Source organism: Bos grunniens, chromosome 27 (genome assembly GCF_055505025.1).
Source record: "Bos grunniens cultivar Pamir isolate PY7600 chromosome 27, Bosgru_T2T1.0, whole genome shotgun sequence".
NCBI lineage: Eukaryota > Metazoa > Chordata > Mammalia > Artiodactyla > Bovidae > Bos > Bos grunniens.
The window spans coordinates 25,548,285-25,566,588 of NC_141191.1; the positions used below are offsets into that span (position 1 = coordinate 25,548,285).

Genomic DNA, 18,304 nt, shown 5'->3' on the forward strand with positions numbered 1-18,304 from the left:
AAGCTAGCTGAAGGCTGAGGTCAGTGCGTAGAGTCCTCAGATGCCTTTGACGCCTCCCATCCACATTTTGTTCTCTCCCCTGCCCCACCTCTGAGTGTCCTGTGGAGAGGGCTAGAGGCTGCTTCCTGCAGCTCGACAGAAAGGCGCCTTCCTCCTCCTTGCAAGAGTCTCCAGAGGATGTCTGAGGGACAAAAGTTTTCCACACCCTGAGTTCATAGCATTTCCCTGGTTGCAGCACTTAGGAGGCCGGAGAGGAAGGGACCTGGGAGGTGAAATAGCCTGTGGCCCATGCACTCCCGCCCTGCCTTGCCTTTTGTCTCACTCAGATAACCGAGGAGATAGAGGATGCCGAAATTCTGCAGTCATTTTCACCATCAAGGACATCTCTTTACAACTCTCTTTTTCAAACTGTGTGACACCAAAGAGGGATCTTGTATGATGCTTATGCATTTGTAAAAGCCTTTCCAGGTGAAATTCCAGATCTATGCAAAGGCAGCCTGGAAAAACATTGCCTCTTCCCTACTGAGGGGCAGCTGAGTTGCCTGGAAGTTCAAGGACTAGTCCAAGGTCATATGTGAGTTGAATGGAACTGGAGACCTCTTCCTGTCCTCGTGTGTAAATAAAACAGGGAAGCAACAAAATGAGGATTTTAATGTGTTTGTAGGAAAAGCGTATATTATAAAACCATTAATGTCCTAAACTAAACAAAAATACTTGGGTCAAATTTTGACCAGTGGATTGTGTGTGTTTGTGGGGGCGGGGGCTGAATGTCATAAGCAGTTTTGATGAAAATAATTCTTTTGCTCACCTAGGAGACAGTAATACTTCTATTTCTTACACCTTCTACTCAAGAGTCAGAAAGTCTAATTGAACCCAGGCATGTCTTGGAGGTTCTGCAGGTTTGGTTCCAGACCACAGAATAAAGCAAGTCATACAGATTTTTTGCTTTCCTTGCACGTATAAAAGTTACATTTACCTTATACTGTCATCTATTAAGTGATTTTTTAAAAGGCTGTTGAAAAGTGGCCCAATAATAGACTTGCTTGACAGAGTTGCCACAAACCTTCCATTTGTAACAACTGCAGTATCCGTGAGGTACAGTAAAGGCAAGGTCTGTCTGTAGTGTTTCCTGTTTGAGGTTAGACATAGGAGTGGCTAAAGTCTGCTTGTATTAGCCAGTATCTGGCATGTCGTTAATTTCATTGGTCTTTGATAAGGCAACTTGATGTTTCGTTCAATTCTAGATTTCCTTTTTTTCTCTGTCAGGATGGACTGTAATATGAGTGAATATTTCTGTACCATCCCTCACTATTCCCTTTATTTCTAACTTAAAGTTTTGTAGCACTACAGTTTGCACAGTATTTTATCTTTCCTGAGCTGTGACGCTGTAGAACTTAGGGCAAAAGCCACGGACTGGGGAGAGGTGCTTAGTGTTATAGAATAGGCTTTGCAGACATATGTGAAAGACTTGCTGACATGTCAGTCTTGAATGGTGGAGATAGGGAAGTAGGTGCTATTTTAGGTTTGTAACCAGGTATTTTTGCCTTGAAAAAGTAAGTTTAAAAGGAAGCAAATTATATAATTTTAAACCATCTTCTTCATTTAGCAAAAAAAAAAAAAAAAATGAGACTCAGAAAAACAAGGACCCTTAAAGTTGGTTTAAGATGGCTTCCTCTCTTGAAATCATTTTCCTAATCTATCCAGTTATCATCTAAGAAACTACTTCAAATCTTTTTTCTTAGCAACAGGTGGTTTGAAAGGCATGAATATTTGGTGCAGAATACTGGAAGAGAGAGAGAGTGTGTAGATGGAGGCGGGTTTTGTTCCACCTCAGATTGCAGAGAAGTAGAAAGATGTGAGGATGCAATATCCATTTCCTTAACAGTTTATTTTCATTTAAGTTTGATTTTTGTGTGTGTGCTGGGTAGTAAGTGCCAGTTTCTGATTCACTGGGAGATGATTTCTGTTCCTGGAAACAGTTGGATCAGCTCAAGCCTGGAGTGATAGCACCCAGTCCTGCCTGAGCTTAAATGGATCCAGAGCTGTTTGCCTTTGCACGGAAAGGGCATATATTTTTTGATGTGAGCTATGTGCTTTTTTCCTGGTTTGTGTGTTAAAAATAGTGTTTTGCAAACACTTGAACTCAGTGATCCCCAAAGGAAACTTGAATTGATTTAATTTCTACAATGCTGGAGTGTGGACTCCTGTGCAGACTATCAGGTGTGGGCTTGCCTTATGTGTCCCTTCTTTAAAGCAGAGCCATTTATTAAGTTGTCATCACATCATTAGGGAAAATGGGTCCTGCCCCCCTCCCTTTATATTATTTCTAGGAATGTTCTTTACTAGAAAGCAATGTATCTGCCTCTGAATCTCAAGTAGGAGGAAAAAAAAAAACTTAAAAGAGAACTCCCTCAAAACTCCCAGTTCTTACTTGTATTGAAAACAGTCTAGTGATTTCAAAGTGAGGGTAATCTTTGTGGGCAAGACTGCCACGTGCAGAAAGTTCTCTAACCAGGAGTGAGGGCTGGTCGGGTGAGGGGGGGTGGGGGTGCCCTCTGGGACCGTAAGCAAATTATTGTTGGCTAAACTTTGGACCAGCTTCCTCATTTGTAAAGAGGAAAAAATGGACAAGTTCCAAGAGTCTTCCCAGCCCCCAGTTCTAGTATGTATCCCACACTGTTGGTGGTGCTTGGGATATATCAAAGAGTAAAACAGGCAAAGAAACTGGCCTTCGGCGAGTTTACAGAGGGCAGAGACAACATAAACATAATAAATGTTTTGGGAGAAGAAAAGATGAAGCAGAAGAGGGAGCATGGGGTGGGTGAGAAGAAGCCTGTGAGGGTGGGTCAGTTAGCCCGGGGGCCTTGGGGTAACAGGATGGAGGAAGGCGCGAGGGCACGGCAGCCGCTGTCAGAAGTCTGGCTCTCATCCATGAAACGAGGACTCTTGGGGGCTGCCTGGACAGAGTCCCTTGGGACTAAAATACATGGATATCAGAAGAGCCCTTCGGAAGCCAGCTCATTCATAAGAGAATCAGCTGAGTATCCTCAATTGTGAATTACCTTTCCCTTTGGCTTCCTGCTTCAGGGCAGCGACCTGTGTCTTTGATTGTCCCTGAACACAGCAGGCAGCACAGACCCTGGATGTGCAATAAATAAATATTGAGCTGAACAGGGAAGTGAAGGGTGATTCGCTGCACGTAAATGTGTGGCTGTGCTAGAATATATCTAAAGGTGGATTTGGGTCAGCTACTGGAAGGCCAGATGGCCCAGGAACTGAATTATATTGACTGGTCTTGCAGAAGCTTCCTCTCTGGTCTCTTTGAGAAGAGGCACAGCAGATGTTTAGAATTTTTTTTTTTAGGCACCTGAGGGTAGGAATGTTGCTAGTGGCTAGTCATAATCTTTGCTGTGATTAGATAACAGAAGAGTTTAATAACTATTAGCATATACATTGTGCTATCTGACTTAGCCCAACTAGAAATTCACTTTACATAGGTAATTCCCAGTAGCCAGTCTTTTGGCAGCATGTGTGTGCGTGTGCTAAACATTTATTTTTATTAATTGCAAAGAGATAGGGGTTTAAGTCGTAGTTCTCAGTCAAATGTCAATGGATTCTTAGCCTTCAAACAAATGTAAATGTGCTTCCAATGTGGAAATAGTAGTCTCTCGGGATAAATGAATGAATTAAGAAGCTTCTAGTAGGTATACTCACTGTCCAGGGAAGGAGAGGGAGAGAGGTTGATGGGGTACAGAGGGAGAATTTATCTGCAGCAAGAGAGGTAGGAGATGTAGAGCCTGTGCATCCTGGGACCCGAAAGGAGTTCAGGAAGACTAGAGTGGAGCTTGCATTTGGAGGCCTTCCGTGAGCAGAATGGCTGGGCAGAGGGTGAGTTAAGATGGCTGTGGGGTCTGCTGAGGAGTCATGTCTGAAAGGTAGTGGCAGTCATCTAGGAATTCTGAGCAGAGGAGTGACATGACATGACATGACATAAATCATGTATTTCCTACAGACCAATCCAGGGCTCACCTGCCCTTTGGACTAGGAGAGAGTTCATGAGGGTAGGGACGAGCAAGGGTTATCAGAGTTCTGTGGGAAGGATGCTAGGATACCTTGGGAAGAAAGAGTCTGGGATAAAGGAATATGAAGAAATGCTACCTGGTTCAGTGGTCCCCGATCCTGACTACCTTTACATTTACTTAGGAGCTTCTTTCAGAGAAGACAATGGTACCCCACTCCAGTACCCTAGCCTGGAAAATCCCATGGATGGAGGAGCTTGGCGGGCTACAGTCCATGGGGTCACTAAGAGTCTGACACTGAGCAACTTCACTTTCACTTTTCACTTTCATGCACTGGAGAAGGAAATGGCATCCCACTCCAGTGTTCTTGCCTGGAGAATCCCAGGGAGGGGGGAACCTGGTGGGCTGCTGTCTATGGGGTCGCACAGAGTCTGACACGACTGAAGCGACTTAGCAGCAGGAGCTTCTTTAAAAAGATGTTGTCGGATCCTCTCTAGGTGGAGAAAATGAGAACACTTGGGAGTCGTGGGTAGGGGGTAGGGGCGGGTTAGAAGACTCCCCCAGGTCATGCCGCCAGGACCCGGGCTCAGAGCCTCCGAGGTCAAGTGTCTGAGGCTGGTGGTTTGCTCCTCTGCCCCTGAGAAACCCACCTGCCAGGGAAGGTGGGCCTGTTGGTGCCCAGCTGTATGGCAGTCCTGTAAAGTGGGTGCCCTGAATGGAGGCAGGAGAACTGATCCTTTGAAGTAATTCTTCCTTCCATTTGAAGGAATGTTTGTGACCGGGGTTAGGAATCATGGTTTAGATCAGAAAGCAGCGCCTGCCTTCACACAGCCACGTGCTTCTCCGCGGCTGGTAAAGCATCCGCGTTTCTATGGATCTGTGCCTGCAAGTCTGCCCGCCTAGGGGAATCCACGGAATCCGGAACGTGCTTGAATTTTCTTACATTCCTCCCGATTCCTTAGAATTGTATTTAAGAGATGCATTCCGTGGAGCATTTGCCTTGAGGCCTGATTTTGGAAGCACAGGGCAAATCACAAAGAAGCCAGGAAGCTCGATGAGAGTTTCCACCTTGAAGTCAGAGCAGAGGGGAGGTGGAAGTACTCACATCCTGCTCAGACCCGATCGTTGCTCAACCACTGAGATGGCGAGTTCCGCGGAACGATGACGGAGTTGGGGAATTTCTAACTTACTGTTGAGGGGTGAGGGGAAGCTAGGGTCACCCCATCATGCCAGGAAGTGTGCAGATACGGCCTCATGGTTCCCAGTGAGACACCAAAGGTTCTCCCGAACCTCGTTCATCTAACACAAGTCATTACTGAAGCTGGTTCCAATAAAAATTTCCTATTTCCTCCTTAACACGTTTGTCTGTTGTTGGCTTAGAGAAAACCCAGATCTAAATGTATCATTGTATTTCCACTGCATTTTCAGTTTCTGATGGCACTTGTGCCTGGTGGGGAATTAAAAAAAAAAAATTGTCCCGAGAGCCGGTTCAATTCAGTTCAGTCGCTCAGTCGTGTCCAGCTCTTTGCCACCCCATGAATCGCAGCACGCCAGGCCTCCCTGTCCATCACCAACTCCCACAGTTCACTCAGACTCATGTCCATCGAGTCAGTGATGCCATCCAGCCATCTCATCCTTTGTCGTCCCCTCCTCCTCCTGCCCCCAATCCCTCCCAGCATCAGAGTCTTTCCCAAGGAGTCAGCTCTTCGCCTGACAGTAGTAATGCTGCATTCACATGGTTTGGCTTAATATTGTTAACGTTGTTCATTGATTTTTTTTTTTTTCCAGGGAAATTGGGGTTGCTTATTTCTGCAAGTCTTTGCTCTCTGTCACACTATGGCAATTGAATGGCAAGAAGTGGTTGTTTCTCCACTTGTTCCCTCATCTTCATATCTTAGGGATATTCCCAACTCACGTGTTAGGATCAATATGAGGAGTCAGAGAATTCATACACCTTTGAAGTGCTTAAACTGGGCCTTGTACATAGTGAGTGCTCAATAAAAGTTAACCATTGATGGAATTGTTGGGAGGCATCTGGGAAGACTGCCTATAGGAGGTGACACTTGGCTGAAGCCTTGAAGGATGAGTAAAATTTGATAATGAGAAAATGGGAGAGTATTTTCCACCAGGGATGTGTTGGGGGGTGAAGAAGGATCATGTTTACTCTGGCTGGGGTATGGAGCAGGTACAGGGAGCCGAACAGTTCCATGCCACGTGGAGAACCTTAAAAACCCCGGGGAGATGTCTAGACTTGTTTTCTAAGCAGTGGAGCAGGAGCTCCAGGGAAGTTTGTGCAGGAGACACAAGATCAAAAATGTAATGGAGGAAGTTTGATGAGGCAAGTTTGGTGGCAGGAGTCTCAGGAAAGAGAACAGGAGACCTGGAGTTTCAGTTAGGGTAAGAGTGGAAGTCGTGGCCTGGATCAGGAGGGAACTAGAAAGGGTAAATCCCTACCTGACCTGGTAGGAGACATGGGTTCTTTTCATATTAAATAAAATGGATCTTAGATTGTTACCATTTTCTCTTGGTAACTACAAAGGGGTGAGAGTGAAGTCAGTAACTATCCCATTTATTAAAAAGTCAATGACAGCTTTTTACAGTTTTTATAATTCTGATTTCTGTAGAAGCAACAGGTTCTCATTTATTATGCATCCTAAACTTTCATGAGTGGACACTGTTAAATGTAAACTAAATAGAGGCGTGTCTGTTTCCCATGGTTTGATATCTAAAAGAAAGACATTCTCATCTATATTAGGGAAAGGAAAAGGCAGGTAAAATTACTGATCTCTGTAGTTCTTGAAAGTGCTGCTTTTTAGCCATTGTAAGCCTTCCATTAAATTATCTGCACAAGATGCAAATCTTGGCTTAGTCACATCGTTTCTTTCTAACCAACTGCCCCCAAGAAGAGTGGGTATATGAACAGATTTTTAGATCAATTTTTGGTCATTTGGGGACATTTCTTTTTCTTAGTGGTGGGAAATGAATAAGAGTAACGACATCAGTAGGCATTTATGTATTCCTGAAGTGGCTTTACAGATGCTGACTGCAGCCATGAAATTAAAAGATGCTTATTCCTTGGAAGGAAAGTTATGACCAACCTAGATAGCATATTCAAAAGCAGAGACATTACTTTACCAACAAAGTTTCGTCTAGTCAAGGCTATGGTTTTTCCTGTGGTCATGTATGGAAATGAGAGTTAGACTGTGAAGAAGCCTGAGCGCCGAAAAATTGATGCTTTTGAACTGTGGTGTTGGAGAAGACTCTTGAGAGTCCCTTGGACTGCAAGGAGATCCAACCAGTCCATTCTGAAGGAGATCAGCCCTGGGATTTCTTTGGAAGGAATGATGCTAAAGCTGAAACTCCAGTACTTTGGCCACCTCATGCAAAGAGTTGACTCATTGGAGAAGACTCTGATGCTTGGGGGATTGGGGGCAAAAGGAGAAGGGGATGACAGAGGATGAGATGGCTGGATGGCATCACTGACTCGATGGACGTGAGTCTAGGTGAACTCCGGGAGTTGGTGATGGACAGGGAGGCCTGGCGAGCTGCGATAAATGGGGTCGCAAAGTGTCAGACACGACTGAGCTACTGATCTGATCTGATCTGATCTGATCTGAAGTGGCTTTAAATGAATAGGCTCAGACAGTAAAGTATCTGTCTGCAATGCAGGAGACCTGTGTTCAGTCCCTGGGTTAGGAAGATTCCTTGGAGGAGGGATGGCAACCCACCCCAGTATTCTTGCCTGCAGAATCCCCATGGACAGAGGAGCCTGGTAGGCTACAGTCCATAGGGTCACAAAGAGTCGGACACGACTAAGCGACCAAGCACAGCACATATGTGAAAACACTTTGTGATTTGTTAGGTATTATATAAATAAATTTAAACATTCTTTAGAAAAAATAATGCCATACATCTTTCATGCCTCTTGGCATGAAGCCATTTTAATAAGAAATCAGGAACATGTTCTAAATAAGTGGTGATGCTGGCTGGAGAATTGTGTCCAGTTAAGGCTTGTGTGTGTGTTCTGATCTGATAGCATGTCTGAATATAGTCCAGAAAAAGTAGATGTTGAGAATTTGTGGCTATTCACCACTTATTAAGTAAAATAGGTAGAAAGCAAATACTTTTTAACAATCTATTGTTTGACATCTAACAATCTGTTGAATGGAAATAACCTCTAGAGAGTAGAAGAAGCAAGATATTTAAAATATTTTTAAAAAACAAACGTTTAGCTTCTTTTCTCTCCATGTCTATCTTTGTGCCATGGCCATGGGGGTAGAGGAGAAAGTAGTTTCCACATCTCTTAAAATAAAATGTTGAACTTTTATATGTTTTTCCAGCAATACAGTTTTCTGGGAAATGTTTATTTTATGATTTTATTTAAAGATTCTTTAATTCCTTACTGAATGAGGTATGGATATAAATACAAGAAAAACTGTTAAGTGTAGATAATTCTCATTGGACAATTTGATACATTGTTTGATTCAGTATCGAGATTGAGATTCTTCAATGTCAATAGAGTGACACGTTCCAGCCACTCTGTCCTTCAAAACCCCAAGTTCAGTCCTGAATCTTGTGTTTATGATGCTACTTTCATCGCCACTCTGAAAAGATTCATCAGAATAATAAACCTTGCCCTGTCTTTTATTGCTTCTCTGCTGCCATAAGTGGTTTTGTTTGGGTATTAACTAACTTATCAAAAGATAGTAACAGGCTTTTTTCTTTGGCATGTTCATTCAGTAAGGCCATCCTTACTTGTTTTAATGAATTTGAGTGTTCTCAATTCTCTTTTCTCTAAAGACTCAAAGAACTCATGAAATAATAAGTTAAAACCTATTCTCTAAAACAATAAAGTTACTGCACAAAAGTGAGATATATATTACAGTGAGACATATATATGTTTCTCTCTGATGGCTTATCCGCCTCCTATCTGGCTCAGAGGAGTAAAGTGTGATGAACATTTGAATGTGGAGTAAATTAAGCAATACTGAGACATTTACAAATGAGTGAATAGCCTTACACGCTAAGTACTCTGCGGATCTGAGGAAGGTGGGAAGAAGGGTTGAAAGAATATTTTTTGTGCAAACTGAGAAACTAATGACTGTGCTCCGAACTCCTCTGTGAGTCAGTTTTAATGGGGTCGTAACCGCACAATTGCACTCATCTCACACGCTAGTAAAGTAATGCTCAAAATTCTCCAGGCCAGGCTTCAGCACTATGTGAACTGTGAACTTCCTGATGTTCAAGTTGGTTTTAGAAAAGGCAGAGGAACCAGAGATCAAATTGCCAACATCCGCTGGATCATAGAAAAAGCAAGAGAGTTCCAGAAAAACATCTATTTCTGCTTTATTGACTATGCCAAAGCCTTTGACTGTGTGGAACACAAGAAACTGTGGACAATTCTGAAAGAGATGGGAATACCAGACCACCTGATCTGCCCCTTGAGAAATTTGTATGCAGGTCAGGAAGCAGCAGTTAGAACTGGACATGGAACAACAGACTGGTTCCAAGTAGGAAAAGGAGTTCGTCAAGGCTGTATATTGTCACCCTGTTTATTTAACTTATATGCAGAGTACATCATGAGAAACGCTGGACTGGAAGAAACACAAACTTGAATCAAGATTGCCGGGAGAAATATCAATAACCTCAGATATGCAGATGGCACCACCCTTATGGCAGAAAGTGAAGAGGAACTCAAAAGCCTCTTGATGAAAGTGAAAGAGGAGAGTGAAAAAGTTGGCTTAAAGCTCAACATTCAGAAAACGAAGATCATGGCATCCGGTCCCACCACTTCATGGGAAATAGATGGGGAAACAGTGGAAACAGTGACAGACTTTATTTTTGGGGGCTCCAAAATTACTGCAGATGGTGACTGCAGCCATGACGCTTACTCCTTGGAAGGAAAGTTATGACCAACCTAGATAGCATGTTCAAAAGCAGAGACATTACTTTGCCAACAAAGGTCCGTCTAGTCAAGGCTATGGTTTTTCCTGTGGTCATGTATGGATGTGAGAGTTGGACTGTGAAGAAGGCTGAGCTCCGGAAAATTGATGCTTTTGAACTGTGGTGTTGGAGAAGACTCTTGAGAGTCGCTTGGACTGCAAGGAGATCCAATCAGTCCATTCTGAAGGAGATCAGCCCTGGGGTTTCTTTGGAAGGAATGATGCTAAACCTGAAACTCCATTGGAAAAGACTCTGATGCTGGGAGGGATTTGGGGCAGGAGGAGAAGGGGACGACAGAGGATGAGATGGCTGGATGGCATCACTGACTCGATGGACGTGAGTCTGAGTGAACTCCGGGAGTTGGTGATGGACAGGGAGGCCTGGCGTGCTGTGATTCATGGGGTCACAAAGAGTCGGACACGACTGAGTGACTGATCTGATCTGATCTGAAGCAGGGCTTGAATGAATTTGAGCACCATGTCAGTTGCTCTTGGCTGTACTATTTATCCGTACTGTCTATAAGATATTAACCACAGGGTGCCAGAAGCTGTTTCGGGCGTTTCAGCCTGCCATGACTGTGGGGTTCATCGGCTTAGTGCCCTCCAGCGCCTCTGTGCCGCCTGATAGACCCAAAGAGGCACCTTCACAGCACACAGGCCGCTGCACGCATCCCATCGGGTCAAGCCAGTTCTCTTCCAAGGTGTCAGATGTACTTGGTGGCCTTCTATTGATGTGAAAAGTAAACGAAGTTAAGCCACCCAGACCTAAAATCAATTGTTTAATCCTCTTTCAACTGTTCTCATGATGCCCTGTTTTTGTAATTCTTTGTAACCAGAGCACAGAAGCAGTGCAGAGGGACTTACTGCTGAGACTCCATTTTTGTTTCTTAAAGGAAAGATGGATAATTATATGTACCTTTTAAAGTCCAAAAAGATGCAAAAAATTTAAACCATTTGAATAAGTGGGTTTTGTTTTTTGCTCATCCCTTCTCCAACAGGGAATTATGTAGCTAAACCAGAGTTTATTAAGGAAGAAGAAGCAGAGTTCCACACAGCTAACATGTTTGTTTGTCCTCTCTTCTCTTCTAGAAATCGAAGCCAAAGAAGCTTGTGATTGGCTCCGAGCCGCAGGATTCCCCCAGTATGCCCAGCTTTATGAAGGTAAGCTGGAAGCGCCTTTTTTTTTTTTTTTTTTTTTTAATTTTCATTTATTTACTTTTGACTACGCTAGGTCTTCGTTGCTGCTCACAGGCTTTCTCTAGTTGCAACCAGCGGGGGCCACTTCCTAGCTGCGGAGCGCAGGCGTCTCACTGTGGTGGCTTCTCCTGTTGCAGAGCATGAGCTCTAGTGCACAGGCTCAACGGCTGTGGCGCACGGGCTCGGCTGCTCAGCCACATGTGGGATCTTCCTGGGCCAGGAGTCAAACCCGTGTCCCCTGCGTCGGCAGGTGGATTCCAAACTCCTGGACCACCAGAGAAGTCCTATGCCATTCCTTTATAATGGCCATAATCGTATCCTTGGTATATGATTATTATTGATCTGCAACTTTTTTTCAGATATTTTATTATTTACTTGAATATTTCATGAAGGAAAAAATACAGCAAGCACCTAAAACCACCACCACCGAAAAAAGCCAGGACCTTGATAGCAGCAGACCTACCAGTCTCCTGTCACTCTGCCGCCCCCTGGCCAAAGTAACCATCATGGAATAACACACACACACACACACACACACCTGCTGCTGCTACTGCTGTCACTTCAGTCGTGTCCCACTCTGTGCGACCCCATAGACGGCAGCCCACCAGGCTCCTCCATCCATGGGATTCTCCATGCAAGAATACTGGAGTGGGGTTCCACTGCCTTCTCCGACACACATACCTAGGAGAAGCATTACTGGGTAGTTGAAAAGATGTACATGCAACTTTGTAATGGAAGTTTTTGAAAAGTTCCTGTACTGATCCCACCCCTCCATATAATATAAAAAGATCCTGTCTCTGCACATGCTCTCAACCCTTGACATTGCCAGACTTTAATTTTTGCCATTCAAATGGATATAAAATGGTATCTTACAAATTTTGACTGCCATTTTTCTAGCTATTGATGATAAGACACATTTATTCATGTCATCTGGCCATATGTGTTTGCTCTTCTGTGAAATATCTGTTGCCTATTTTTCCCTTGAGTTGATTGTGCTTTTCTTGATAATTTATAACAGTTCTTTATTCTAAACACTGAGGCTTTGTTGGTCATGTGTCATAGATATATTTCCCTACTTTGTCATTAGACTTTTCACTTTTCCTTAGATTGTCATTTGATCACTATTATTTCTCCTGAGTCATTCAGTTTTTAATTAAGAAAAAAGTGGACCCTTTTAAAGAAAAAAAAGTCAAGATCTAGGCTGACTTTTAGTGTCTTCCCTGGTAGCTCAGACAGTAAAGAATCCGCTTGCAATGCAGGAGATCTGGGTCCGATCCCTGGGTCAGGAAGATCCCCTGGAGAAGAGCATGGCAGCCCACTCCAGTATTCTGGCCTGGAGAATCCCATGGACAGAGGAGCCTGGCAGGCTACAGTCCATGGGATTGCAAAGAGTCAGATACGACTGAGTGACTAGCACTTTCACTTTCAGGCTGGCTTTTTGCTGGTTCTTCATGTCTTCCTCAGCACCCTGAGCATCACTTGAATGCTGAAACAGGGTGCTGAGCACCTTGAGTCTCACTCATGTCTTTGGCTGCTTGGGGTGGGCAGAGTGTGCTCTGTATAATGCAGGGAGGAAGAGGTTTTTCATTCAAACTGGAGGCTTATTGTTCTTATTGCCAAGTGTCTCTCATTCATCTGTCCAGCCATCTATCCATCCAACCATCCATTCAGCTAATCAACAAGCCAGTATTAATTCTGCACCATCAGGGGTGTCCACCACTTGGGTAGATGCTGCAGATTTTGTAGAAATAAAACAGTTCATACCTCAAAGAACACCATTAAGAGGTTGCCAGATATCTCAAAAACAAGCATAATTTTAGTTGATTTACACTGAAAGAATACATCTTTTTCACCACTTAAGAGGAAGGAGATGCTGTGAGACAGGCATTGTGTGACAGAACTGCTGAAAGAGCCAGGTTAAACGATGTCATTCCAGTCTTTTCACCAGGGATGTTCAACTCTTCTCACAATAAATAGTGATTTTAAGATGTTTCTTTTGCTCTCCCATCCTTCTAGGATGATTACAAGCAGGCTGCTTCCTGTAGCAATGGCAGTGGGCTCCCTCTTGTATCTACTGGTCACCAGCATTCTTCTTTAATAAATGAACAGAATGCCATGATGCTGGGAAAGACTGAAGATAGGAGGAGAAGAGGGCAACAGGGTGAGATGGTTGGATGGCATCACTGACTCAAGGGACGTGAGTCTGAGCAAACTCCAGGAGATAGTGAAGGAGAGGGAAGTCTGATGTGCTACAGTCCATGGGGTGACAGAGTCAGATGCAACTTAGCAACTGAAGAACAACAGATGCTAAATGGATGCAGTTTGTCAGCTTGGAGGTGCTCCCATGATAAACAGGCTGCATTTTTAGGACATATTTATTTGGCTCCACTGGCTTTTAGTTGCAGCTTATGGGATGTAGTTTCCCCACCAGGAACTGAACTGGGCCGCCTGCATTGGGAACATGGAGTCCCAGGCCATGGACCACCAGGGGAGTCCCCTTGCAGCAGGTTGCACTGAAGAGGGAAATGGAGGGAGTAGGGATGCTCCCCAGAAGCAAACTGGGGTGAAACCACAGAGATCACTTTTATATCCTTAGCTCACTCAGCTAATCTAACTCATTACTTCATTAATAATGCCTGTTCTTCCTCTTTGTAGCCCAGACTGAATGTATGATAGTTCCCCATGAAGATGGGTTTAAAATTATTTTATAATTAGACTATGTAGAATATCTTACTGTTCCTCCATTTCACAGAATATCTCCAATTCCTTTTCCTTCTTCCTTCCTTTCTTTCTCTCTTTTAAGGTGTTTGGTTAGCCCGCGTGTGTATTATGTGGAGTTGCTTACTGTTCCCGTAGGAGAATTTTGGACCTGGTACCATTTACAGCACCTCTGTCTCTCAGTAGGGCTTTGGCGGGGGTGGGGGTGGGGCGGCCAAGCATTCTATTGGATTTTCAGTTCACAGCTCTACTGGAGATGTGGAAAGATAATTGCATTTGCAGTGGCAGGAACATGCTTGTCCTTTTGTTCTCCTGTTTAGAAATTAAATTTCCTTCAATTATGTCAATTTTTAGTGTTGATTTGCTGCCAAGCAGCCCTTTCTTGTGATGTGTATCTTTGCTGAGATCCCCTTCCGGTCTCTGCTTACATCTTTCCAAATCCTAAGAGACAGACTATATTTTCGCAAGTTACAGTTTGGGGGTCCCTTGATGTTTATAAGTCTTTTGAAGCCTGAGTCTACTTTTGAGGTTGTACTAGACATTGTTCTAAGCATTTGTAATTTCTCTCCTTTGTCCTGCCCCTGGGTGCAGGGCAGGTACACACACCCCATACCACCACACTCATTCCTAATTCCTAGCTTTATTTTGGTCATTGACAATATATACATCCTGCACTTAAACCCAAGCTGGAAGTTTAGATCCTAACCTGAAGAACTCTGAGAACTACTGAACAACAACAACAAAAAGTAATTATTTCACAAGTCCCTACTTTTCCTAGAATTTCTCTTCTAAACAGAATTTTAAAGTTAATTTGGGTCAGGAAAATAATCTAAAATATAGCTCTGGGCACACTGAGTTCGGAATTGCTAAAATAACAAAGTTGCTGTCTCAGATGCACTCAACGGGCGTGCTAACTTTATGATTTACATGTATTAAGTATACAAGCGTATTCTCTAATATAAGCTTTGTCCTTTAATACTTAGAGTGCATGGTGTCTGTTCAAAGTGAAATACAGTTGCCAGAAGCTTCAAACAGCTTTATAATCGGTTTTGCTTCTATTTACTAATCATTTACATTTACTAGAAGTCTCTCTTATTGCTACTATAGGGGTGCCACTAATCATTTCCCTAATCATTTGGTCTATGAGGTAATGAAGAAAGGTAAACCCTCCAATATTGAATTTTATAAATTTCTTCATGACTCTTTAAGCTCTAGCTATTTCATTGGTCTGTCTGTCTTACCATTCAGAGAACAGGATCACTAACTTTAGCCTTCAGAAAAAAGAATGGACCCCAACACTCATTATGTTAGTTTTCAACATTGGAACAAAAAAAAGGTATTTATAAGTATAATCTCTGGAAAATTGATGACTGAAAATAAGGAGCTTGATACCATCCTCTAAAACCAATGATCATAAGTTAGAAGCCATAAAAACATAACGAACCATCATGTCCCACGTCAACCCCAGAACTAGAATACTGTTAGTTACTTGTGTCTCCAAAACTACCAACAGCCATGTCAGTTTCCCCCTGCAGCATTACCCATTCGGGAGGCCAAAGGGATCTTTAGGCTCTGTGTATTCTGGTGTCCTGCAGTGCTCTATTCCTGACCCACAGAGTTGCATAGAAGGAGTCTTCCTCACGATTTTTTACAAGCTTTTAATAGGAAGGCCCGTTATTTACTTTAACAGCTTGGAACACCACAGAGGGATAACTTGCTCTTATCTAGTGGCAGTTCCAGAGCTCTGTCGTTTTCCACGGAAGCACTGCTGGTCTTCTTCCTCCCTACTCTTCCTGTGTGTTTATCAACGAGGGACAGAAAAGGGAATTCTTCCATTGAGTTGACTCTTCCCCCTTTCTGCTTTTCGATTTTGATATAACTTAACGTATTCGTAGAGTAGTGAACTCTTCTACCGATAAAAGGATTTGGGATTCTGTCCTTCTACACCAGCTTTTAGAGCTGGCCTTTGTTTCAGGGGGATTTATATAAACCCCTGGAAAGCCATATGGAAGTGCTTGTATTTGTTTAAAAATAGCACATCCTGAATTCTCTTCAGCTTTTGATGTCATGCAAATGGTTGGATTCCATTGACAACCATCATTGTTCTCTAGATCTTTCCTTGGCCTGGTTTTCTGTGACCTCTTCCCTGATCAAATGTGAGCAAAGACACACATGGTGGGGGGAGGGAGGAAGCAGCCACATTAGAAGGGAGCATCCTTCTGGTATTCATTCTGGTTTAAATTATTATTTATATAGCAGGTCTGTTGACTGCTGATTTGTTTAAAGGTGAAACAGTGTTTTGAACCACTTATCTCTGACAACAGATACTTGAGTCTGCAGACCACTTGATATCCAAGCTCCTTTAGGACACAGAAGATATTGTCTTAAACTGCTTTACATTCCCATAGCACTTGGTAGGGAAGGAGGTAACCTGCACACAGTAAGTATTCAAGAAATTATCTTGTTTTTGACGGTTTTGTGTTTTTTTTTTTTCTCTCTCTGCTAAACTGGGCTAGATTGGCAAGACTCTGAATGCTCAGTAAGTATATTTGTTTTTATTTTTCTTACAGATCTTCTGTTCCCCATTGATATTTCCTCAGTCAAGAGAGAGCATGATTTTTTGGACAGAGATGCTATTGAGGCTTTATGCAGGTAAATTGAAATGTTTCGTGTGTTTTCTTTCTCTTTCTTCCTTTTTAAGAACATAGTATTTATCACTGGGATGACTTTGCTCTTGTTCTAATTAGGTCAGATGTCTTTTTCTTTTTGGCTGCACAGTATGCACAGTCTCAGTTCCCCAGCCAGAGAGCGAGCCCATGCCCCTTGCAGCGGAAGCACGAAGTCTTAACCACACGACGGCCAGGGAAGTCCCTGTTTATGTCCGGTTTTTGAATAGTATTTGTATATAGAGAATTACTTCTTCATGAATCATAGGCCTTTTAATTAAAATTAGTAACTTCCTATTATTTAATATTGCCATTAAGGTAGCACTGTCCTAGGGCATACTCAGTACCATTCCATATTTGATACCATGTGCTTCCTGAAACAGGTAATGTTCAGGCAGTTTGAAAACCTGGAACAGGGTTGTTTTTTTTTAAGGCAGTGTAGTTGACTGCTCAGCCCCACCCAGGTACCCTAAAAAAGTCAAAGCTGCTGTTGAATGGAAGTAACACGTTTAGAGGAATCAGTGGACGTGGGGGACGGGGAGACTACGCCAAACTAGAGGCAGGAGGACCGTGGCTTAAATTCCAGGAAAGCATCTCTGAACCTCTCGAGCTTCCCCACGTACACATTCATAACAATAGGATTAAGTACGACTGTAAAATAACTCAGCACAGCCTTTAACAGAAAGTAGACAGGCAGCAAATGAGCACTGATGGGAAATGTGAGAAAAACTGTCAGAAAGCCTTGTTCGTGGTGCTGGTGGATTTTCACACTGAGCAGCTCGCGGGCTTTAATGAAGTGGAAGTGATAAAATACGCCGCAGACGGTGACAGGACACTGATAATCCTCTCCAGCTCTTCAGGACATATTATTCGTTTTTAAGCTAATCATCCTTGTAATTTTTCTCAAAACCTGTAAGCCATCAAAGGTGAATTCTGGGGAGAAAAAGATCATACACAGACTAGCTCACTTGTTTATTTGATTGTAAAATTAGTTTTCTTTTAATTTCGGTATTACCTTTAACTTGGAAAAGCATCATTGAGGTGGAATGGCACCCAGGATGTATTTCTCTTTTACAGGCAAAGAAAGCAGTTGTAGCTCTGTGAAAATACTGTTTTCTGCCTTTCTTATGTCATCCATTAGTTTTTGAAGCACCGAACTTAAGCAGGTGTTTTAGGGAAAGACAAATAGGGTATTTACAATGGAATATGGAATAGACTAGTTCTCCTGGCTTCAGAAAGAAAAAAAAAAAGCCACATTAACCACAGAAACACTGTCACTTTTCACATCCAATTGAACGACTGCTTAGAAAAGCCCAGGGTATGTAGACACTTTCTGAGAGGAACCTGATGCCAAGGCCCCCACCCCCACCCCGCAGAGTGTATAATATCATAGCTATGTCATCTGTAATGAAAAAATGTCCCCGACGCAGTTTAGGAGGGAAGGAGACCGCATCTGGAATATAAATGACTCCAGACATTTCTGAAATGTTTGAATGCTTAGCTGTAGGACAGAATAAATTTCTTCTCAATTCATCACTGGTGATAACGCATAGAAATGAGGTCACTCCTAAGATGTGTCCTAGGAGACATACTCATTGCCTCAGATCATCCATCTCACACATTTCAAGCTATTTAGTGAGTGTGCCCTGTAAACAGCAGCAATGGCTTAGGAATTTCTGGGTCATAAAAATATCATGGCAGCATCACAGCCCAAGGGGTCATGATTAGATTCTTGTTTTTGTTTTTTTAATATCAGTTTGAA

The 18,304-nt window shown here is 43.0% G+C and overlaps 1 protein-coding gene across 10 annotated transcripts in view; it reads left to right on the forward strand.

Moving 5' to 3' along the window:
* Positions 1-18,304, forward strand: part of DLC1 (DLC1 Rho GTPase activating protein) — a 515,132-nt gene that overhangs the window by 474,283 nt on the left and 22,545 nt on the right. For 9 of the 10 annotated variants that reach the window (XR_015156335.1, XR_015156336.1, XM_086380730.1 and 6 more), the window contains 2 exons: positions 11,051-11,122; positions 16,447-16,528. Coding sequence is in view for 8 of the 10 variants with exons in the window: in XM_086380730.1 (XP_086236856.1) it covers positions 11,051-11,122; positions 16,447-16,528 (154 nt within the window). In the remaining 2 variants the exon portion in view is untranslated. Of the gene's footprint in view, positions 1-11,050; positions 11,123-13,513; positions 13,538-14,354; positions 14,469-16,446; positions 16,529-18,304 lie in introns of all 10 variants that reach the window. The other variant, XM_086380736.1, reaches the window with a different exon arrangement.